Below are 25,928 nucleotides of genomic sequence, written 5' to 3' on the forward strand. Positions count from 1 at the left end.
CTGAATTGAAGCTGCACAAGGACTGGGAAAATGATCAATGTTATTCCTTTTGGGCCTCATGCATTCTAGAGGTGGGGGAAGAAATCGATACAGCATAGTATTGTGATATTTTGCGTGGCAATAGATAATAGATTGATTCATAGATGCCAATTATCGATATTTAGCATTCCATCAGCATTTTCGCCACTTTTTTCTAGAGGTTGTAGCAGGCTCACTTTTAGGAATATACTGGAGGTATCAGTATCATATGAATCTAGAAGATCTAAGGAAAAGGCACCATGTGTGTCAGGATGTTGTGTTGGAAGTTGTCGAAATCATGCTGCAAAGTTAGGCAGTTTTTTATTTTTATTTTATTTTAATTTTGCGGAATAATATTGTATCGCAATACTCACCATATAGCAAAATGCTTAAATCGCAATAATATTGTATCGTGACTGAAGTATCAGGATCAAATCGTATCGTGGGGCCTCTGCTGATTAACCCACTAACTAACCCACCTCTAATGCATTCATCGTAGTGCAGTTTGTGGTGATTTTTTCAGATGATTGAACAACTAAGTTGCCTTGCTTTGCAGCACAGACACAACTCTCATGCACTCTCTGCATGTGATTTAGTCTTACTTAAAACAATTTGCAATGAATCTAAACAACGGATAATGACTTGTTCAGAGAGACTAGGTCTTTGCCTTCTGCTCCAGACATTTGATTTTCCTTTTGCCTGCCTTTTGCCTAATATATTACTCTTCTACTCTGGACTGCAGCTGCAAAGCTCAGAAAACGTTTTTCTTATGCTGCTGCTGCTGCAGGGTGCACGCACAGCGGCATGTCAGCTCCCCCCAAAAGAGAAGCCAAAACATCTTGATCGCCTGCTGGTGGCTGGCTGTTAGTTTAGGAAGCACTTGATTTGATATGCAGCAGCGTGTCTATGAGCGGAGCACGCTTTTTAAACGTCAATACTGCACTCTGATTCATTTAATAGTGGTGAGGCCAAAGTGGTGATTGTGATTCGTTTTTGACTTAACTGTGCAGCTCTACTCTTCACTGGTGATACTAGAAGTCACTTAAGTGTCAGCTGCATATAGAAGAAGTCTCTACTGCCATCGTCAACACCATCTTCTTTCACTTTCCTTGGCAGAGCGGCCGTGTGGTAGTTAACTGTGAACTCAGTTGCACACGTCTGTTGTCAAACTCTATGTGCGTCTCTGTGTTGAGACGTTGGCTGGTTGTTCAGTCGTGTCTAGTTTGGTTTTCAGCTCCCAGATGAAGTCCGATTGTTGCTCCTGCAGAGATATGAGAGGATGTTTTTTTTGTTTTTTGCCATGCTTTCATTCTGCAGCTGCTCCCTCTGTGGCACAGGGGCTGTTTGGACTTGCATTAGATCTGATTTGGGCATCTCAGGTCCAGCCTTCAGTCGTCCTTCCTCAATTCCTCACATTCCTCCTGCCTTCAATGGACTGAAAGTTAGATTTTAAAAGTAAACACACAAACAATGTAGATGTTGTTAACCACACGCCTTCATTGACTCTCCTCTCACTGTATGTTGAGAAGTACCCATACTGTAGCCGAACAGTGGGAAAGACTGAAGTTCCTTTCATTGGTTACGGTTTCTCGTCAGTTATCTCATTTGCGTCGGGACTGTGATGCAGGACTGCAGCATGTATATCCGTATGTAAGGAGGATAAAGAGCTGTTTGTTTGCGGTCTAGAAGTTTTGTCTCCAGTTTGAACATGTGATCTTGTTCTACTTCTACGCTTTGTCTTATCTCGTCTCGCTTTACATTTGATGAAAGGCTGATGAAGGATTCTGGGAGCTGAGAACAGGCAATTTGAATAACTATGTGTGTTGTTTTGCTCATTACCTACAAAAATGCATACTGTAAGTCACTGTCAAGCATTTTCCAAAGCATATCATAGTTTGCATAGTTTCAAAGTTTTTACAATATTTTTCTACTTTACTGGCTGCCATTCTTTCTTCAGTTACTTTAAACTTATTTTAAATGTGATGCTAAACAATCAAAGTGAATGTTTAGTTGCCCTTATTACAGTATTATTACTATTTATTTTGTCCAAATGGCATGTTTGCAGCACGGAAATGCTGTTTTAATGCCAGAGTTTTTAATATAGATCCTGCTTTCAGCTGGATTAACATATGACCATGACGTAATGTTAAAAAAAGAGGCAACAAAATGTTCATTTTGGTGAATTATCAATCTCATATTGTAGTGTAGTTTGTTAAAGGAAAAAAAAGAAGAAAAAATTATCATATTTTTTGTAACTTGGACTTTCTTTTCCTTTTAAGATTTGTTTAGTAATAGTATGTTAGATGTTAGTTAATTAGTTAAAGGGGGGAAAAGTCTTTGGATTCAAAATCCTAATGAATTATAAATTCAGTAGTAAGAGTAAGAACAGCAGGAAGAAACTAGGATGTTTAAATTATCGATACTGTTTCAATACCATTTGTTTAAAACAATCTCTGTTATTCTGTAGAATCAATCAGATTTTTTAACCCAAACCTGCCTGGATGAAAACAATTGGTAAACAAAATAAACTTGTCTTCAAACTGTGGCTGTTGTGGTGTTCTCTCCAGCAACAAACCCACCATGTGACTGGAGGCAGAGGCACAAGCACATCACCCTGTTCTGTGTGTTAAGGACTCTTTTTTTCCTTTTGCCGTAGTATCAAAAGAGGTCAAGTATCAAGTAGTAGTTTTTTATGTTGCTATTTTACCAAAGTTTAAAATTCCTCCTACAATTATATATAGGCAAATACAGTTCAATACGGGTTTATGGTTGACTATGTATGTAATCATATATTTGAAGCTCTCTGTTGACAGTGATGTACACGATTTGTTGTTTCTAGACAGTATGATTCGTTGTGGGGGGTTTAATTGATGTATAGTTATGTAATCCTACACTGTGTCGGTATACATTGGCATATAAATAGACACACACACACACACACACCTCATCCCTCAGCCATCCAGAGTAAGGTCAGAGCATATGGATCACTCTGTTGATTGACCACATCCTATTGATCAGCCTGCCGCCTCGTCAATACATCTGCCTCACAGCGACACGGTCCCTCCCTCTTCCCCTCCGTCCTCCTCCCTTCATTACTCACCACTTGTCTCCCTCATCGTCCGCTCTCCAACAGTGATATTCCTCCCTCATCTTCCTCACCCCCATCCTCCCTGCTGCTCCCTTCATTTACACATTACGCTTGTATACCTTACACTCCTCTTTCGTCTGCCTTGTCCTGACACTCCAACTTTCATATTCTCTTCAGTGAAAGAAGTTCAGACTCTTCAAGGAAACTGTGGTAAATCTTATATAGTAGTTAATAGGTTGTCTTGAGTCAGATCGATCAAGTTTTTCTCTTAAATATTTTACTCATTTGTGTCATACAGTAGTTTCCCACAAATAAAATTTCTGGATAGAAAGTGGCCATTGCTGGTAACAGGTGAGGGAAAAAATTGAGACAGCATAGTATTACGATATTTTGCATGGCGATATTATATCGATTCATGGCCACCAAGTATCGATACTTAGCGTTCCTATGGTATTTTTTTGCCATAGATCGTAGCGGGCTCACTTTTAGGAATTTACTGGAGATACTGGTATCATATGAAACTATAAGATCTCAGGAATCTATAAGCATGTGCTTCAGGACATCGTGTGGCGAAGTTGTCTAATTAACGTTACAAAGTTTGGCTTTTTTTTATGTTTTATGGTGGTTTTCAAAGCGGTCATGTGACCTGGCAATGAATCTAAACAACGGATAATGACTCGTTCAGAGGGACCAGCTCTTTGCCTTCTGCTCCAGACATTTGATTTTCCTTTTGCCTGTCCTGTGTTTGCTGGTCATGTGACCTCTGATGTCATGCTATCTCCCACAAGTCTCCTCTTTAAATACATGGCTGCCACCTAGTTCAGGACACCTCTAAATTTTGCCAACTTCAAGTCTAGTTTTCAGTTTCCCTAGCAAGGCTGTTTCTTCAGTGCATGTGGGTCCTCACTGTATTCTGACAAAATTATAATAATAAAATGCTTATTAAGATTAATTACTTTATTAATCCCACAATGGGGAAATTCAACCTCTGCATTTAACCCATCCTTTTGTTACACACAAGTGAACGCACCAAGGCACCCCACCGCGTGGGGGGTTAGGTGCTTTGCTCAAGGTCACTTCTGGTTGGTCCTGGGATTCAAACCGACGACTCTCCAGTTACAAGTCTGATTCCTAACCTCTAAGCCATGGACTGCCCCTTATTTAGCCAATAGTAATGTTGGTAGGCTAGTTTAGACTCAGTAGGCTGTTTTATCTTTATTGTAAGGCTCAAAACATTTTTCCTCTTTATTTGGCCAACAATGTTTTTTTTTGTTCGTCAAGGTCGGCGACCCCTGACCTAGTGTCTCCCCCACAGGATGGTATCACTATGTAAAACATTTACAGACTGTTTACAGTACTGTAATAAGTTGCAATAATATAAGACAATCTAAAATAATTTATTTATCCCATAGTGTTGAAATTCAGTTGAGTTGAGATACAGAAGAGGGATTTACAAAGAATGTTCAAGCAAATTTGCATATAAAATTTGCATTTATTTATGTATATACATACATTATATACATAAAATACTTACATGGCTACAATTGAGCATTATTAACATTGCAGATAGAGTATTTCGTGCTGCACAGATATTGCACATTAGTAAAAATAGATTGTTGCATGTTAAATAGATTGTAGGGATGCACGATATTAGATTTTTTGTCGATATCAAATATGTCGATATTTAACAATCAATATCAACACTTTCCCCCACACCTAGTTGCAGAGATAATCAAGTCTCTTCTGTAGTGGAATTAACATACAGTATTATTGTGCACTGGTGCTTTCGTGGACTTCAGATCGCTACAATAACAATTAAATTCCTCAATATGACGCTATAAACTTACATTAAACCGTACACTTCCTGCCGCTAAGATAAACACTGAGCTCCGTCTTTCTCACTTCCTCCGCCCTTCTGCTGCCTCGCTCATCTCCTCATGCCTCTCATCTCGGCTCTGCTGCTCCCATCCTCTCTGCTTCCTGATCTCTTTTGTCTTCCACCACCTCTCCATGATACGTCTCCTGTGGACCCGAGCGCTGTGGGGCCGGGCTGCTGATCTGCGCCGCCGGTGAAATATTAACCAGGCTTTGATGCTTATTAATTGTCCCACTCAGTAATTGAGATGCTCTGTGGAGCCCATCCCCATGGTGACAGCCTCTCACCCACAGAAACACCAGAAAGAGAGATGGGTAGGTGAGAGTTAGGGGAGACGGAGAGAAAAACAAAGTAGAACAGTGCCTCGGTGGTTCTTTGAGAAGTCAGAATAATTTAAATTCAAGGCCTTCAAAGGTAGAGAAACTTAAAAGGTTTCTTTGTGCAGCATGTATATTCTTTAAGGGAAATTCCATTTTACTCACCAGTGTAATTGTGGAGATTGTATTTGCAGCAAGACAAAACATTACATAATGCAATGTTTGATGGGCCCATCCAAATTCAGGCAGGCTTAACAATATTTACAACACTTATTTAGAGGTAAAAGTTGAAAGTCTCAAGGCCTTAATGTCACTAGTTCACAGCTGTAATTAGAGCCCGACAGATATATCAGTTGACAGATATTATCAGCCAATAAAGGTATCAGTATTGGTGTGTATGCTGTCCGATATGTGCCATTATGACAACCTTTTTTTACACGATATTTAATGCAAAACATGTAGCTTGGCATGATTTAGAAATGGTGTTGCTTTTAATTTTTGTATTATTTTTTTTAAAGAGTCAGCAATTGACTGAAACTGAACAGGTATGGTGTTTATTAAGCTATTTACTTTATTCCTATTTATTCTTTATTGTCTCAGTTATCATTTGTAGAATTGTCTGACGATGTATAAACAATGTTAAATATTATTTAATAGAGTTTTATGATTGAGAAAGTAGAGTGGCGAAAAATTGGTGCACAATTACATAAAAAAGGTCTGTTTTCATTCCAGCTCAAAAAAATCGGTTAGTATTGGCATCGGTTTTAAAAAATCCCATATCAGTCTGGTTTATTGTAACCCACAGGTGTTCACTAATTGTGTGTAGCTTCTACCTAGATTCATTAATATTGACACAACATTTTATTGGTGCAAATCCTGCTGTTTATGTGCATGTTTTCTGTATATATTACCTTTAACGTGAAGCACATTGAGGACTGAAATGTGTTATATAAATAAAATGGCCTTGTATTGCCTTTTTACAGGGGTGAACCACATACCACTGTAAACACAACCGTGTCTGTGCATTCCTGTGGTAACTATGGTATGGCGGTGGCAGAGCAATTCAAGGGATGATGACAATATTGTTGATTTTACTTTTCATTTCTAAATAAGCTGTTTAGATAAAAGGGTTATATTTGGCTGCTGTCACAGATGTTATTGTAAAAATGTATGCATGTATGTCCACAATGATACTAGTGAGTAAAATGTGGTTTTATGGCCAACGCATGAAAAAAAAAACAAGGATACAGAATGTTGAAATGTTTCTTTAAGCATGTATAGCATGAGAAAATGACAGTGAAATTGTCTAGGCTAACATTATTTTGGTCTATGATTAAGCATTTTGTAACTGTAACTTATATTTGTTATTATTAATTTGAGGAAACATGAGACGCAAACAAATGAAAGAGCCACATTACATGATCTAAATGATCATTTATTACATTTATTGTTATACTTATTGTGTATAAATACATTTACAGCCACAATAGCAGTGTCGTCGGAGTACTTCTGTATGTGGCAGGACTCAGAGTTGTATTTGAAGTCCGCTGTGTACAGTGTGAACAGGAATGGAGCCAGAACAGTGCCTTGTGGAGCCCCTGTGCTGCTCATTAATGTCCCAGAAACACAGCTCCCCAATCTGACATACTGTGGTCTTCCTGTCAGGTAATCTGTGATCCAGGAGATGAAGGAAAGATCCACTCCCTGTGAGCTTGTTTTTAAGTATGTTGGGTTGGATGGTGTTGAATGCGCTTGAACAATCAAAGACAGACAGACAGTGAGAAATAGAGGCACTTGGGGATGAAGTTGGGAGAGCAGCAGATGAAGTGTTGAAATAAGCTGTGTGTACATGTAAATATAGGAGCTTCTGAGACTTGATGACCACACAGTGTAACGTTCCCTCACAGGGACACGGGCCACATCAGGTGTCAGCCAGCAACTTGGCATCAACACTCACTCACATGCTCATACTTACAGCAGCCAGGATTAATGACTGAGAGTCTGCTGATGACTGACGCCAGGCACCACCCCTTTTTTTTTCTCACAATGATCAAAACATTTAATGTTAAGATAATTAAAAATCTTTGCAAGGCTAATATTTGAGTAAGACCATTGTTTTTAGATGGTTATTAACCTTAATACTATGTCAGAATGAGCTATTTTTAGATTTTTGGTGCTGTGTCAAAAAGTGACAGACAGAGTGTAAAGCTGATCTAATTATCAAATCCAATATTAACTGGCAGCAGCGATGGCTTTGTATCAGTTTTCCCCTTTTTTTATTGTGAGAAAATCCCAATTGAATTCCAGCTTGGAAACTGACGTGAATGTATTTTCCCATTTGGCTGCTTGTAGTTAAGGTGTTCTACGATACGACATGATATGAATTTAAAATTTTTGCACTGCAAAATGGTGACGAGGGTAATCTGGTCGCTAAGGTCTTAATTTTAGTGGAATCACCATGACCTTTGGAATTTGTTCACAGTAGGGCGTAGACGTCAAGTTCAACAATGGTGGAAGCTTGCATATCTTACTCACTCATTTTTTTTAGTGGCTGACTAGTGTCTGTATCTTCCTGATCTGCTGGTTTCTTAGCTGTTCGCTCACCAGCTACAGTATTTCACCAACTGCGTCACTACTCTTGAGCCCTGATATTTTGGCAGGTGATTGAACTTTCTTATGTGCCTATACCATATTTTCTTATAATGCAATGAAGTTGAAAATATCCATTCCCGCCATTATACCTCTTGGTGTAAGGGACAGCACTGCCGTCCTCAGCCAAGACATGACTGATCATTGAGGTCACAGTCATATTGTCATTCTTTTCCCTCTCACCATGGCGAATTGCATGACATCACTGGCTCCACCCCTCAGTGACCTGCTGGTTAAGTAGGACAGACTGGATTTAAGATGTTCTGTTACCACCGTGACAATACACACACACACACACACACACACACACACACACACACACACATACACACACACATAAGCACGGTGCTCTGCCCACTGATGCCAAATCAGGTCAATCTGTGGTGTGTGTGTGTATGTGTGTGTGTGTATGCTTTAATGCATGTTGTCAGTGAAAGGGAAGAAATGAGAGGATATTTGAGAGCTCTGGGGCAGCAGGTGAAATGCACACCTCTCTGTCTTTCTGTGACCCCAGGAGTGTGTCTATTTTTTCCATATCCACAAGAAAGAAACATTTTCAACATATTTGGAGGTATTTTATTTTAGCCATGGCCACAGTAGCATTAAATAATATATTTTTCTTTCAAATAATTCACTATTTTAAAGGGCGCAATTTTCAAATCACATGAGCCAAGATTTGATTTATAACTTCAATAAATTACATTTTCTTGACAAAGCTGAAATAAGTGTTGGTGACCATGTTTTTAAAGGATGTTATGAAAGCTGTCACCAACGTGTTATCCAATGTCTGGACAGATATGGTTGGCTTGTCCTTTGATCAGCTAGTTCCTTATTAAAGATTTCAAAGATTTCAAAGTCTGTTTTTATTGTTTATTGAGATATTGATGCAAAAGATCAGGTATTGTTTTAGCAGGATAATTAAAAAAAAATTCAATGATACATAGTTATTCCTTTAACCTGTGCAAAAATGGAAATGTAAAAAACTTCAAACTTTAACTATGCTGGGTCAGGTTTTGGACAGGATCTGAATATTCCTGAAGTCTTAGGTGGTACTTATAAATGTTTTTTGTAAGATTTAAACAAGTTGTAGCATATTAAAAAGTGAGCTTTAGCTGGCAGGTGGAACTATTTTTACTGTTGGACAGAGCCAGGCTAGCTGTTTCCTCCTGTTTCCAGTGTTTGAGCTAAGCTAAGCTAATCAGCTTCTTATTTCATGGAGATATATAAAAGTGGTTTATCTTCACCTCTAACTTTATGCCAGAAAATGAATTAAAATAGAAAACTATTTGCCAAATTGTTAAACTTTTGCAAAAATGGTCCCTTTGTTATGGAAAACTAATTAACTCCCCATTACCTTTTTGTTTTCCTGACACAAGATCAGGTCATAAGTTTGTCAATACTTGATATAGGGGCAATTGCAAGAGACAAATATATGTGAAAATACCATTCTGAATTAAGTATTTCAGTGCAGTGATGTCCTGAGCTGCAAAATGTATTCTACAGTCTTAATAAAAACATGTTTGTTTTGTACAGGTCCAGGCCAAAACTCTTACCGTGATCATTTTACATATTGTTTCAGTGAAAATGAGAAAAATAATGCAAAAATGATCAATCCCTCCAATATTGTGAATCAAATCGCAGTTGCAGTATCTCAATTATTCAAATTTGTTTAATGCTGATGTTGAGTACCAACACAGGCCTGGAGTTGAATTTATTGAAAATGATTGTCATCGAAATCTTAATATGGTTATAATCAGTGCTTCCTTCTGCAGCTCGAGTCCTCATGAAGTGTGTTTTCATTTAGACTGATCCAACAGCGTTGACTGTCTGATCTACAGAGGCTGCTCAACAGGCCGTCTGCCAGTCCATCTGGATATCACACACTCGTCTTGACTGTTTCTGAGCTCTAAGCCACTGAACAGACACGATAATTTGATCGGGAATGTCCATTCTCCTAAATCAAATTCTCCTCCTGTCGAGTTGTTGCTACTGGACCGTTGGACCCGTCACTCGTGGCGTGGGGGGCGGGCTTTGTTGAAACACCCCCCACCCTCCCCACTTCACCACCACCACACAGCTCAGCTCCTCTTACATTATTAGCCGTCTGTGATGTTACATTAAAGATGCATGACTCTCATGCTGTCTCACTCAGCATGGGCCTCCCAAGTGTGTGTGTGTGGGACACGCTTGCTGAGTGATAAAAAGAAGGGCACACACGCGCAAACACACATGTTATTGTGTGAATGTGGTCGAGCTCTCTCAGAGCCGAAATTTGTTATTTGACAGATGGATGTGGGAGGCTGTCACTGAGACTAAACACTCCTGAGAGAGACAGAGAGAGCTGTCTGGTTGGCCAGAGATAGCGAGCTAGATGGACGGAGAGTGGGAGGGGGTTAGCTCCACAGTATTGATATAATGCAAGCTTTGAGTGCCCTGTCTGCTTGGTTGAGTGATTCTCTGTGCTGCTGCATATGGTGTGTGTGTTTTCATTCTGTCGGAAGAGTGTACGTGTGGTGAAGGGACGGACGCAAGAGAGTTAAGCTTGTATGTGTGTTTAACGCTAACCTCCCTCTGAAGCCCATTTTAAAATCCCCAGACACACACACACACACACACACACACACACACACACACACACACTCAGCTACTTGTGTGTGTGAGAGAGAGGGTTTGTGAAGTTATCCGTCTCCCTGGCTGTATCAGTGTCCTAATTGGACTAACAAGATTAATGAGGCGGACTAGATTCTCCAGCTCTCTCTCCTCCCATCTTTTTGTTGTCGGGGCGGGGAAGCTCAGTAGCATGTGTGTGCCTGTACACAGCAGGTTAAATCCAAGTCACGTTACAGTTCGTTTAGCAGGGGTGGTGATGTGGATAAAATCTTCTATCATTGGTTGTGTCATTCTGTTAGTGCTGGAAACTATTAGTCATTTACTCTGTTGATGGAAAATAAATGTTTTTGAGGATTTGTTAATGGTTAAGGCCACTTATCAGGCAAAAATGGTCTTGCTTCTCACTTTTATGTTATTGTAAATTGAATATACAAATATCTGATGTAGGATTTTTGAGGTTTTTAGAGAGGAGAAGTTCACATATTGTACTCATATGGCAGCCAATGTAATTACTTTTTTTTTTTTTAGCTGTAATGACCTGTTCTTTCTGAATTTTGCACCAACTTTGCACTGAAATTACTATACAAAGGTGCTCAACAGGCTTCTTTCATGAACAGATATTATATCCTATGAAAATGGACTATAGACTGCAGGCTTCCATTTATTGCATGTTCAGTTTAAATTGTTTGAATTAAATCTGTTTAAATTGGTCCAAAACACAGTGACAATGTGCAGTAACCTGAGACAGTTGTTTGCATGATCCTGGTTAATTCAATCTAAAATAAAAACTAATAATGATAATAATAATAGCTAGAGCATTAATTCTTTTTGCAGCTTCTGTCTTTCGTGCCATATTGTTGTCCTTCTTTTGATTATGTAATTTAATCGCACTGCATGGCGTGCTAAACTGGGTTGGTGACAAACCTCTTGCGAATGCTTCAACTATTGAAATATTGTATGATTAAATTAATTGACGCACCTGTAGTACAACAATGGCTTGATTATATTAAAATGCCTCAGGGATGTTCATTTAAATTACTACATGTGTATTAGTGTTATCCAGAATGATCTGCTGAAGGGTTGGGTTGATTTAATGACATGGTTTGTGACTGTACAAATAGAGACAGGTGAGTGTTGAATCACAGAAAGGGAGACTGTATGTTGACTCTCGAGCTTTCTCACGGCAGAAATGTCGACCGAGCAGGAAAAATACAGGTGTAACTAATAACATTAAAGATGGTGCCATGAAGACAGAATGTACAATACCAGTGTTCTGGAACCAGCAGCAACAAAGAACAATTTTTATATAAACACGGGTTTACATTGAGATGTTCCAGTTATTAATGCTGGCTCTGAACACCACAACCCACTGACGGGTTTGAAAGGCTTTAAAAATAAACAAAATTACCATTAATCATAGCCAGAAATTGTAAAAACAGAAAATATTGTTGGATTTTCAAATTCCAGACAGTCCTTGGAGGAATCTTGTGAAATTGAAGCTTAAATTCTCATTTAAAAATTTGCCAAAAATAAACCCTTAGCACTAATCAGATTATGTAAACAAAAACAAACATTGTATTCTGCACTGCTCAGCACAACTGATGTTTTTTTGTGGTTGGAGGAAGTGTTCTTGGTTCTTTGCCACACAAATCTGCAGAAATATTAAAAATCGGTGAAAATGTTTGGCTGAAGAGTGTGTTTTTCTTATAATACTATTTTAGTCTTTGAGCACATGGGACTACTGCTTTTTATATGTGCCCACAGACTAAATCAAGTGTCATAAGACAAAGGCTGGATTTTAGACACTACAAGGAGCATAATCAAGTATTTGGTATCTGTGCACACATGCAGTGTGAAAAATAATAATATAGAAGACGTTTAGTTAACACAATGTTGGAGTTTTCCTAAATTTTCAAAAATTCCTTAATTTGATTGGTAAAAATTGGTAAAAGTATTATTTAATGCCATCTAACAATGTCAAACTTGTACTGTTAGATAATTGGCCAAAGTACAAGATTACAAAGTTCAGACAAGATTACGAGACTCTCGACCCATCAGAACAAATGTTGTGACTTTTTTCCATATCATATTAAATATTGTCTGTTTATTTTTAAGTCTGTATTCTCTTGAGTAACATTTCTGGATACACTTTTACATTCTCAAGTATCTTAACAGCCTGTTATTAATTTAGAATTAATTGCTGTGTCAGACTTGTTTTACTATACTGTAATCCATCAGGTTAGCCTCTTAGTAATCAATGCTAGACTGGCTATGGGAAGGCTTTTACATGGATTTAATTAAATTTTGGTCCCACTTTAGGAATACCAATCATTCAACTAGAGAATGCAATTACTGTAGAAATTGTGGTGGGAATTCTGGCTGCTGAATATCTGAGGCTACGCTGCCATGCTGGCGGGAGAAGAAAGTGAAGTAGGAATAGTTTGAAAAGTGGGATTGGGTGGAATTAATATGATGTAATGTGTTATTTTTGAGTTAATTGAAAAGCTGACGAGAAACTGCTATAGTTGCTTAAAAAGTAGTAGGAACGATGCTGAATCATGGTTGAGTAGAACTGATTAAGCGCAATACAACAGTCAGAAATGGAGAGAAACTAATGTAAATGTCAGCAAATGTCTGAAAGTGCTGAGTCATGGTTGAGTAGAACTGGTATTAAAACACAATAGTAGTATGTAGAGCAGGGGTGGGCAATTCATTTTCGCAAGGGGCCACATGAGCAATACCACAAAGGTTGCAGGGGCCGGACCAAAACTCTGAACTAAATTCTGCTCAATAATTATTCAATTGCTTTATAAAATACAGTAAATTATGTGGTGTTGAGCTGCTACTGATAAGAATGCATGTTGTGATTAGATTGTTAATGTGGAGTAAATCAAATATAGCAGTAAAAAGTAGTAAATACTCCAATCACTATATCACTTTTCCACTTATTTTAAACACAACTGTAAATGACCTTTAGCAAGGTTCCTATTGGTGTTTTTGTATTATTTAGCTTGTTTTTTTATGTTTATAAATCTTCTAGGTGTTTTACAATGTTGTGATGCTTTTATTTTGAAAAGGTGCCGTCCAGTGTGAAACGGGTGCTTTAATTTTGAAAGGTAGTGACAGGAAATAACAGTTGGAACAGTAAAATGAAAAACGAACGGTAAAAAATAACGAGTGCGTCGCAATTCATATAAAATTGATAAATTATCAAAAAGGCTTCTATAGTGGCTGGCTGACAGGAGCACAAGGTTTGTTAAAGTTTATTTTCTTCTTTCATATATATTAGTGGCTATATTTGTTGTCTTAACTGTAGTAAAAGTGCTTGTTTGCTCAAGTGCTAATGCTAATGTTTGTTATTGTTTTCCCACCTCATAGCTTGTAGCATGGAGCTATGATTTTAAATAAATCTTGTGAACTATCAGTTAAAGAGTCAAGCGTCATTCAGCCAGGAATGCTACTAAACATACATTCAAACCTCAAAAACAACATAGAGCATGTATGTTATGCAGTAAACCAGTAATTGATTAACTTTATGCAAAAAGCAGTACGTGTTTTTGACAAGGTACCGAGGTAGCTCAGTGTATTTTGTATTTTTGCATGTTGGCAGATATACGTAAACCGCCTTCAAAATAAAAGCACTGCGGTTGTATTTATTTCTAATTTCTGGGTAACCTCACGCTGGGCGGACAAGGACCGCCCAATGCCCAGGTCTGATGTAGAGACAGAGGTAACGAAAACAGCTTAAGAGCAATAAACCAGTCAGAAATGGAGAGAAACTGATGTAAATGTGGTCAGTTGTATAAAAGTGCTAAATCATGGATGGTTGGGTAGAACTGGTGATAAAACACAATAGTAGTATGTAGAGACAAAGGTCCCAAAAAGCTTAAGAGCAATGTACCAGTCAGAAACGGAGAAGAAAATGATGGGAATCGAGTCAGCTGTCTGAAAGTGCCTCCAGCATTCCAACTAATTACAGTCAACAGCTTTAAATGTGGTAATATAAATACATCTCTGACAATTCTGGGTTACATCTGCCTTACCTATAAAAAATAATGTACAGTGTCATGGGTTTTAATAATAATAATAATAATAATACATTTTATTTGGAGGCGCCTTTCTTGGCACTCAAGGACACTGTACAAAAAGATAGAAAAGAAACAGCAATACAATACAATAAAATACACAGAATTAATAACAATACAATACAATAGATTGGACAGGGTAAAAGTCATCAGAGGGAATAAGCAGTTTTAAACAGATGTGTTTTGAGTTGTGATTTGAAATGAGGGAGTGAGTCAATGTTCCTGAGTTGGGGTGGTAGTGAGTTCCAGAGGTGGGGAGCAGAGCGGCTGAATGCTCTGCTCCCCATGGTGGTGAGACGGGCGGAGGGGACAGACAGGTGTATTGAGGAAGAGGATCTGAGGGAGCCGGAGGAAGTGGGAACATGGAGGAGGTCAGACAGATATGGGGGGGCGAGGTTGTGAATAGTCTTGAAAGTTACCAGGAGGATTTTGTATTGAATCCGGAACTGAAGCGGGAGCCAGTGGAGCTGTTGGAGGACAGGGTGATGTGGTGGATAGAGGCGGTTCTTGTTATGATGCGGGCAGCTGAATTCTGGACCAGTTGAAGTTTATGGAGTGATTTGTGAGGGAGGCCAAAGAGGAGAGAGTTGCAGTAATCCAGACGGGAAGTGACGAGGCTGTGGACGAGGATGGCGGCATAAAATCAGCCTGGAACTGTAAAAGTTTAAAAGTTACCGGCGAGCAGCGGCAGCTAGTTGCGCCAGCGTTCACTCGTTAGTGGACTGTTTTAATGTTAAATGATATGATGGTGTAAATGTAGTAAAAAAAAAAAAAAACATATTTTAATCTTGCCAAGAATAAAATTTAGAAGAAGCATTCTGTTTAGTTTGGATTTTTCTTGGCATGACATTGAACCATGGCATCTTCAGGAACTGATAGCTGCGTAGTAGTAATTTCAAATTTAGGATGGAAAACGACGAGCTTGAATGCAGCTCACAGCCCAAGTGGGCAGGAGCTCAGTAGCTGGTGATGAGTGCAGTTTTTGGCTGGCATGCCACCTCGAGCGCTAAATCAATGATGGTGCTGTCCATTTGCTCCACTCTGTTCCAAATCACTCTGAGTCCATCTTTCAGCTGAAATCCCCGCTGAGATGCACCGTTATGCAAGAGGTTACATTTGGGGATTAGCACGTCATTTTCAAGGGTAGACATCAAGAATCCACTGCCGTTTATAGGTCACAAATCCCATGCAGTTGTTATGTGTTATATGTGCAACAAAAGGATGATACGGCCTGAATGATCATGTGTACTACATTCTCTGTGCCTTTTATTATGTCAAGCTTCAGAGAGATTCCTTAACAGGGCTGCAAATAATGATCATTTTCATTGATTTTCTGATTACTTGTTCAGTTTGAAACGTCAGAAAAAAATTAAATATCAGAGTCCAAGGTGATTTGTTCAATCAAAAGAACTCCAGCTAATTTTTTTGGTCTGCAGATTTTATTGGCCAATCACAGACAAATTGGTATGTTTCCTGTGTATATGCGTTGATATGAAAACACATTTACAGAACATTAAATGCAGAAACAGTTGCTTGGGGTGATTTAAAAATATAGGTCATATGTTTTGTTTTGGGCTGTTTTTATTTAAATGTATTTTATATAAATGTTGTGACTGACACTGAACAAACAGTACTTTATTTATAAAGCTATTTATTTAATTTCTTCATTTCTCATTGGGGTTTTTTATGCAATTTGTTGACAATGTAATACATTGTGTGTATAATGTATAATTATTTTAAACACTTTAATTAATTGTTTGAGAAAGAAGCCTTCTGAGTACCTGTGCATAGTCATATTAGTGCAAAATCGGTGTACAATCCACATGCAAAAGGCATATTTTCATTCCAGCTAAAAAAAAAAATCACTATTTTGGCCAGCATATTGGTAATGGGTAAATATTTCCCCTGTTTGTTTTCACTATTTTTGCTTGAAAAACAGCTGCAACAATTCTTGCATTATCAAATTATTTTATAAATTTTCTTTCAGCGTTTCAGTCAGATTGTTTCGGCTCTGCTTGACAATAATCTCACTGTAAATTATGCACAAGTGATGTACTTTTATTCATTAAATAAAGTATATTTACTTTATTTATAAATCGTGTTGGCTTGTGATTCTGGTGCACTCTGATGATCGTGCAAATCTGGCATCCTGCAAGTAACTTTATTTGGGTAAGGAAGAGCAGAGTGGAGTTGTAATTACAGAGCAGGACAAGGTGTTCAGTAACACTTGAAATCATTGTTCTCAGGAACCGTAAGGCTTTAAGGCTTCTGTTTTTTAAGGTATTTAGTTTTACTGTTTTTATCTTAAGTGTTGTCTTATGTCAGGCAGCTGTAGCCTATGGACGTTTGAAATGAAAGAAGAAGAAAATGGTATTTTAAACCATTTCTTAATTGAATGTACAGAACAATTACTGTATTATGATATAAACTAAAATATAACTTGATAGAAGAAGTCTTTTTAGCATGCATAAACTCAAGAAAATGCAGTTAAGTACAAAAAAGGCACCAAATTAAATGAATGTGTCCTCTTTCTTAATATGGGTTGCCAACTCTAGGCTTCATTTCCATGCACCACAAAGGGAAATACAGCAGGAAGTTATTTATTAATTTCGTAAAGGAACAGGAACTATAGAAATAAAAGATTTTAGAGCGGAAAAATTAACTGATAACGTGGCCAATATCCAAATTTTTTGAGCTGGAATGAAAATAGACATTTTTTTAACAACTCCAACAACTCCAACAACTACCCAGAGAGCTACTTTATCAAACATAAACCTTTATTAAAGCATATTTAACATTATTATACATTATACAAACAATATATTACATTGTCAGCCCATATAGGCACTAATATTGTATGGAAATATAGTGTAGAAATAAAACAAACAAAAAGCATTTCTTCTTTATCTTCAAATGTGTCATTTTTAAACACATGGTAGTTTTTCTTCACATGCAGCTGTTGGATTGTTTGTTATCTGATACGAGCAGATCTCAAAGCTGTAAATGTGATTTTGTGCCTATGTTGCTACTTTCTGTGCAATATTTCTTTGTGTCTCATGTTCAGCAATGCATGGACGTGTGTGTGTGTGTTGTGTGTGTCGCTGCCTGTGTGTGAGTCTGACTGTTGCATAAGAGGATCTGCTGCTGTCCCAGAGCTTAACTAAGGATTTAAACCTCTCTTTCTCACTCTCTCTTGCACTCTCTCTTCCCGTGTCGTCTGTCTCTCTAGCGCTCTCTGTTGCACTCTCTCTAATCTCTGTACTCGTACGTTGAAGGGGGGCTGATGATGTCATTATTCGTTGAATAAGTCTTGTGCGTATGCTGATTGTGTGTTTGCTTATCTAGTAGTGATGTTTGAGCAGGAACTTTTATTTTTTGTGCAGTACGCAGAATAATTTAGCCTCCATTTTGATGACACCTGCTTAAACACACAGAAGTGATTATTACCCGAAAAATTACTGTAAATATATAATCAGCTTTCATTCATTTCCATTGTTTGGAATTTATACCACCATACCCACAATATAACACAGAACAACACAATACAACACACACAATATAACGCAACACAATAAACACAATATACCACAGTACAATACAACACACACAATGTAACACAATACAATACAATACACACAATATTACAGTACAACCCAATACCACACATGCAATACACACAAAATAACACAACACAGTACACACAGTACAACAAGACAGTGGAACACTAGATATGGTATGCACAACACAATATATACAATACACCACAGTACAACACAATACAACAAGACAATGCAACACGCTAGACATAATATGCACAATACAACACAACAGAATTCACACAATACATTCCACATAATACACAATACACACGCAAACAACGAACACAATACAATACAGAACAATTAAACACACACAATACAACACATAACGACACAAGACACACAATATAATGCAATACAGCATAATACAACAAAATACAACACAATACACACAATACAACATAACAAAACACACAATATAACACAATGCAACAAATACAATACACACAATACAGCACACAAAACAACACATACAATACAGAACAATTTAACACACACAATACAACACAAAACATCACAAGACACACAATAGCATGCAATTCACACTATAAAATACAGACAATACAACAATACTACACAATATAACAACACATACAAGACAACACAACACAATACAACACAACATACAATACAAAACAATATACACAATACAACACAATACACACAATACAACACAATACGCAGCAATACAACACAATACGCACAATACAACACAATATGCACAATACAACACAATATAGACAACATACAATACAATACAACGCAATGCAACACAAAACATACAATACACAGAACACACACCATTCAACACAATACAACAAAGACAATACAACACAATACAACACAATATACAGAATACAACACTATGTACACAATACAACACAATCTACATAGTCTATACAATACACACAATACAACACAATACGCACAATACAACTCAATACACACAATACAACACAATATAAATAATATAACACAATATACACAACACAACACACAACACAATATAACACAATATACACAATACAACACACACAATACAATATAACACAATACAACACAACACAGTACACGCTGTCCATCTATCTGGAGGGTTCATGGAGTAGAACAGGTACTTCCTCTCCTTGTCCTGCAGCAACTCCTCTGTTACGTTGTGTGTTTTGGCAACTCTTAACATCCCTGTGAGTCCAACACAAGAAATCAATTCTTACCATTTTACAGTCTGTGGACACAGAGAGAGGACCGCGCTCACTGCTGAGCTAAAAATAAGAAGTTTGGATGAGACAAGCATTACTTTGTCCAACATGCAGGGCTGCAAATTTGTTGGCTGCAGACTTTTCACAGCAGAACATTTTGTCAAGAAAGCTGATTTGACTCTGTTGAAGACGTTATTCCTTTTTTATATAATTAGTATTTTTAAATGTGTTATACAACTCTAAGCCTTTTTTATTGCTGCGCTGGTTAATAGTAACATAATATTCACTATGATGATATACAGAAAGTTAATGTTATACCTTATTAATCTCTGTATGAAAATGATCTTCTTGTGCACATTTTATCTGCCCCAGAGCAGGAAGGGGAAGTGGGACTGTAAGATGATTATTACAACATAAATGAATACATTGTAGGTCACCTGTTATCATTAAATCACTGTGGCTTCATCAGTTATATTGACTTTTAATTGACAATCCACTTTTTAAGTGTAACATCTGGAAACACCAGTCCTGTTACTTTATTTAATACTAGTTGAGCCATGACTTTTGTTGTCCCTATTTTCATTATTTGACATTTCTATTTCTATTCCATTCTATTTCATAAGAAAGTGCACACATCATTATACGTACACATATGGTGCGTGGTTGTAAAAAAAAAAAAAAAGCTGCAGTTTCATTGAATTTCGGCTACAAAACCACTGATCTAGGTTTAGGGTAAAAAACTTCCCTGTAGTGCATTATAAAATAGATATAAAATAGATGTAAATGGAAAGTGAAGTAGTTATGAGGATGTGACTAAAAATAAAAAGTTAAGTAGTGTTAAGTGTAAAAACAGAATAAAACTGAATAGCTAACACTATTTCTAAATCACGCCAAGAAACATTTTCTGCATTATATATTATGTAAAAAAAAGTACATACCAGACAGCATATACACCGATACCAGTAGGCCTTTAATAGGCCTATATTGGCCGATAATATCTGTCAACTGATTTATCTGTCGGGCTCTAAAAAATGGTCAAAAAATCCCTCCAAAATACCACATCAAGACACCAAGACTTGAGGAACACGAATAATAAGTTGAGCCAATTCAGCAGCAATGTCATATATCTCCACCTGTTTAATATTCACATTAAGATCAGATCACAAGGGAGAACCTGAGAATGTAAAGCCCTGTCAAAAGAACTGTTTGTAACATATCAGACTCAGAAATCATGTTAATGCAACGTAAATGAGGTCCACAGTGATGCTGTTAAGGATAGAAATGAAAGTATTGATAAAGATGAAGGGGATGTTAATGCTGATAATAATGCAGTGGTGGGGAGGAGTGTGAGGACAGTGAAGATAACGACCTCTCTCTGTGCACTGGTGTGTTTGTTTGTGCTGCAGGGAAGACCCCCTCCCGCTGCACTCGCTGTTCGGCTGTGTTGCTTCTCACTGACTTACTTTCTGTTTCTGTGTTGCAGATCGACTTGGAGCCGGAGGGGAAGGTGTACGTGGTCATTGATCTGTCCGGATCTTCCACCGAAGGTAAAACCACACAACAACACACGATTTTTGCAAGTGAACGAAAAGGAATCATGCATTAGATTCCAGCTTTAACTTGTTAGTAAACAGATGCATTTATTAGGAGTTGTGTTTCTCTGTTTGTGTTTAACTTGAGATGCAGCTCAGCACTGTGTGTTAAGTTGTTGTAGTCATAACTTGGCAATAAAAATTAATTAATTGATCAATTAAAAAGTGAATAAGGGTTTAACTCATTATGATATTATGAGCATATGGAGTCCATTCTTACCCTCAATTATGTCTTATAAATTGTAGCAGCCATTTTTGGGTCGATACCATTTGTTTGTTTGTTGTATTTGAGAGATTTTGTGCTAAATTTGGCATTTGTCTAGTGAAGAATTAATACAAATGAGCAATGTCATTACAGAATACCACATTGAAACACCAAGACCTTGAGATTTCTGTATTTTCTGGGATTGGATAGGGAGAACTTCTGATCTGATAACCCCTTATTGTCAGTAGGAAAGCCATCCTCTAAATGCTCCAGGTCTCTAGTTTTTGGTTGTGATTATCCTAGAGGTCACAACAGGTCATTTTATACTGTTTCAAAAAATGATCTCACTACAAAAACATCTTCACACATGAATAACTTGGGCTCATTCAATCCACAAGAGTCATACCCAATTTATGTCATTTAGACTGTTTAGGGACCCCAGTATGCAGAAATATTCAAATACAGTAGGTGGAAATTTTTACTACATGAGAAAAACTGCATGGTTTATGCAATAAACTGCATATGATTGGCATAACGTGGGCATGACTACAAAGAAGAGACTCCGAGGTACCCATATAACCATTTTTATTCAGATATCTCGAGGTCAATGGGCCACTCTGAAAATTGTCTTAATATCTTAATATCTGTCATGACATCTTGTCTCTCTCTGACAAGATATCACAACATGGTCGGTACCTAGCCTGGCTAACACCAGACTAATCTCAAATGAGATGTGGTCTGGGAACCAGCCGTTCATTTCTCCGTAGTGGAGGTGTGGTTTACGATCCTCCAGAGCCGTTTATTGGGCGCTTAGAATGTCTATCAAAAGCGTCTGTAGGTAGCTCTTAGCCAATCAGATCAGTTATACCAGATGACGTAGTAGAGCTACAGAAATTGATGTTTGTTGTGTGTGTGTCTGTGAGAGAGTGTTGCTTGCTGCTTCGCTTCTCCAGTTCTCGCTTTCTGCAAGATTATTTATTTTCACGCTTTATTCCCCCTCATGTCATTCAGCCACACACATCCACTGATTTTATGGGCAATAATCAAGCTGCTGCGGGTCTCTTGGCGGCTCCGCTGTCCCCCGGCTCGTAGCAAGATCACCGGCGTTACAATAGCGGGGCTAATAGCTACCGCTAACGCCGTAACGGTAGCGTAGCGCTACCGATATTAACCCGGGTACCGTAACGCCAGTGATCTCGCTACGAGCCGGGGGACAGCGGAGCCGCCGAGAGACCTTTCGCCTTTCAACTTTCGCTCTAAACTATTTAAAACACCATCTACAGCTAAAGAGAGTTTCGCGTCTGCTGCAGCCATGTTGGATCAGTAAGAAAACTACAAGCTTCCGTCTGCCGGGTAGTACCCGTCATCGTCTTGCCGTCCCTCCCCGTTCTGTGATTGGATCCCTAAAACAGGGCTAAGAAATCCCTCTGGTTTCCAGACCCTTTTGCAGTTCGAAATTAAATCGAACGCGCAAGGCAGTCTGGGTATACCCAGGCTAGTCGGTACCAATGAATTTCTTAGATTTTCTATTTTTGTTTCACACAAAAATCTTTTTTTAGGAGTTGCTTGAACCTGCAGAGAATTATTACTTGAATCTGACATTCCCATGCGTTTAATAGAGCTTTATAGAGAACTTGAGCTCATTATCTATGCGTCTGACCAACAACTTTACTGTCCTAAGTCGCTCTCATAGAGTCATTTTTTATTTATTTATTTATTTCAGTGAAAAAAGCTGTACACTGTGGTTGTCACAATACTATAAACCATTATCGATACCACGGGGGAAAAATGAAAAAATAAAGATGCATCACTTAAAAAACAAACAAACGTCAACGTAGTGCAAAAAAAAGACAGTAAGACAGTATCATAACTGTATCGAATGATAAATATATATAAAACGGTAGTGCAAAAAACTGAAAAAGACAACAATAATAGGTTTTCTGACTCTGAGGTAGTGTAAAAAAAATCCCCAAAAAACACACATAACAACCAGCAACAATGACAATTTCTGAGAAAGTGTATTGTTGGTATCGATACTGTTTTAATCAATACTCATTTTTCATATTGATTAGTATCTGATATCGATTTTTTGACGACCCTGCTGTACACACTCAGTTAGAGGACAGCTGGTGAACATCGTGGAGCATTGAGCAGCTAAAGAGACAGATATTTCCCTCCAAAGAAGTGAATATTGGACAAAAATCTGTCTCCAAATGGATGATGATGTTGCTCTGTAATTGCTGGAGGCGTAAATGAGAAACTGTTTGCCAACATGTTTGCCATGTCAACTCAAAAGGTGATGATGTGTTAATTTTGTGTTGACAATTTCTTTCTGCTGCCCTCAAGTGGACAAAACATCAGTTATTGCAGTTTAAAAAAAAAAAAATCACATCCTCTGCTTTACTGCATTGAACCTTGAGGCCATATAGATGGAAAGATTACTTCCTGTTTTCCTAGAAAGTTACTTAACAGAATTCCTAGAACTTTCTCCTCCTCACTCTCTCTCGCTCCCTCTTCCACATGAGCATGAAAACATCCAGAACACACACACACACACACACACACACACACACACACACACACACACACACACGCTCACATGCTGCCTGATGAGAGTGGTGTTCACCTGCACCTGTGTATCTTCACACTTGGTTATAAATAGAAAAATGTTTCCTGCCTTCCAGTGAAAGTGAGCATGGTTATATACAGTATATATATATATGTGTGTGTATGTGTGAGAGAGAGGGTGAGAGTGAGGGTGCAGCAGTGTATTGTAGTTTAGTTTCTCTGAGTAAAGAAGGATAAAGAGAGCAGCAGAGGGTGAAGAGAGAGGGAGTAGATTCTTAAAATAGTAGGTGAGATTGAGCCATGGATTACACACACACACACACACACACACACACACTTACAGACTCAGGCGTCAGTGTCTTGCCCTCCTCATCGATGATTGGACACTCTGTGGTGACCTCACGACCCACTCCCCGCCCACTCCTGAACTTCCTCCCTGAGTTCAGCTGGCATGAGCACTCGTCATGTTAATGTATGCTGATAAAAACAAATGGTGTGTGTGTGAGAGAGAGAGTGTGCTGATAGGATGGATGGAGAGATGGAGGGTGAGAACTAGAGGAAGAGGTGGTATTTTTAGCAGATTTCTCTTTTTTCTCCCCTGGTGCAATCTGTTCTGTGCAGCTTCAGAGGCTGGAAGGAGTTGTTCCTCTCCTCTTTTCTCCTCTCCTCTCCTCGTACATCTGTTAGTCTCAGGAAGCGAATAAAAACAATAATCTGACCTAATCTGACCATCTGCAGCCTCTCCCTCTCTGTTTCGTCATCACTTTCTCTTCCCTTTAGATATTCAAACTCCTCCAGTCCTCCCTCAATGCAATACCTTTACTTAAAAATGAATTAAAGAAGAGTAAGTTGTTGTTTTTTTAAAAGAAAAACTGTTTTTTTTCTTTCGTTTTTCCCCCGGTTCCTAAATATTAACTAATAATAATAACAATCTTTATTATTATAATTATTATAATATTGATCCTTTTTTTTCTAAAGAAAAATGTCTTATTTTTTTCAGGTAATAATTTAAATTTCTACGAAGTGACTAATAAAAATAAATAAATAAATAAAAAAAAGATATATATATATATATATATATTAATCCTTTTTTATCAAAAGAAAAAAATCTTATTGTTTTCAGGGAATAATTTAAGTTCCTACAAATTGACAAAAAAAATAAAAATAATTTTTTTTTAAGAATTTTTTTTTTTTTCGGTGAATAATTTTGATTCCCACAAATTGGCATATAATAATAATAATAATAATTTATTTAAATGGCACTTTAAAAACAGGTTTACAATGTTCTTGGCAGATATAGAAACAGAAAATACACAGTAAAGTGCAATAAAGAATAGGAAAAACTTGTTTACAAAATGTTTTTTAAAGGGTTTGACAAAAGTTACAAATTGTACTAAAATCATTAACAAAAGGACCCTTATTCTATAAGTATTGAGGTTTGTAGGTTTTTCCTGAGCCTGAAGAAACACGATGATTTCATCTCATCCTCCTCTAACCACCTCCACTTCCTCAGCCGGATAAAGGCCCTCTCTGCTGCAGATTTATAAATATCATCTAATTTTATTTTTTTCTGCCAGTCTAATTCTGTCGTCTTCAGGAAGACTGCCTGATAGATGGGTGTCGTTTCTGAAGCCGCTCTTTTTAATGCAATCTTAATCTTATTCATTTGAGGAACAACGTCATCTTTCTTTCATCTGCTGCCTTCAGAAAATGTTACGTTTTCTAGTTGTTTTTTTTGAAAATCAATAGGTTTTTGTGCACAAATCTAAAGGGATGGGAACTGAAAAAAATACTTTTATTGATTCTGCTCATTGATTTGTTTGGCTGTTCACATCATTTTTTAATTGTGGCCTATATCAGACTCACAGTCCTGAACTGACCCGCATGAGCACAAGAACAATAACAAAGACGTCGCACGCTGTGCACAGAAGTAAACATGGAGGCTGCTGATGTCATGGTGGAAGCCGGAGAAGTTATGAGCAGATGATTACATTTTTTTAACAGTTTCTTTTTTGTGGATTGATGGCTGCTCTGTCTGTATGGAGGTGTGTGTGGATGAAGAGTCAGAGTCAGGATTTATGTAAAAGTTTCATTAAATGTGACATGACTGTTTAGACTGAGGTCC

The 25,928-nt window shown here is 37.8% G+C and overlaps 1 protein-coding gene across 1 annotated transcript in view; it reads left to right on the plus strand.

Annotated features, from left to right (window-relative positions):
• prkcea (protein kinase C, epsilon a) overlaps positions 1-25,928 on the plus strand; it is a 45,026-nt gene that overhangs the window by 2,806 nt on the left and 16,292 nt on the right. The window contains exon 2 of the mRNA XM_059324303.1: positions 20,922-20,985. Within this exon, the coding sequence (XP_059180286.1) occupies positions 20,922-20,985 (64 nt within the window). The remainder of the gene's footprint in view (positions 1-20,921; positions 20,986-25,928) is intronic.

This window comes from Centropristis striata, chromosome 21 (assembly GCF_030273125.1).
Source record: "Centropristis striata isolate RG_2023a ecotype Rhode Island chromosome 21, C.striata_1.0, whole genome shotgun sequence".
Lineage (NCBI taxonomy): Eukaryota > Metazoa > Chordata > Actinopteri > Perciformes > Serranidae > Centropristis > Centropristis striata.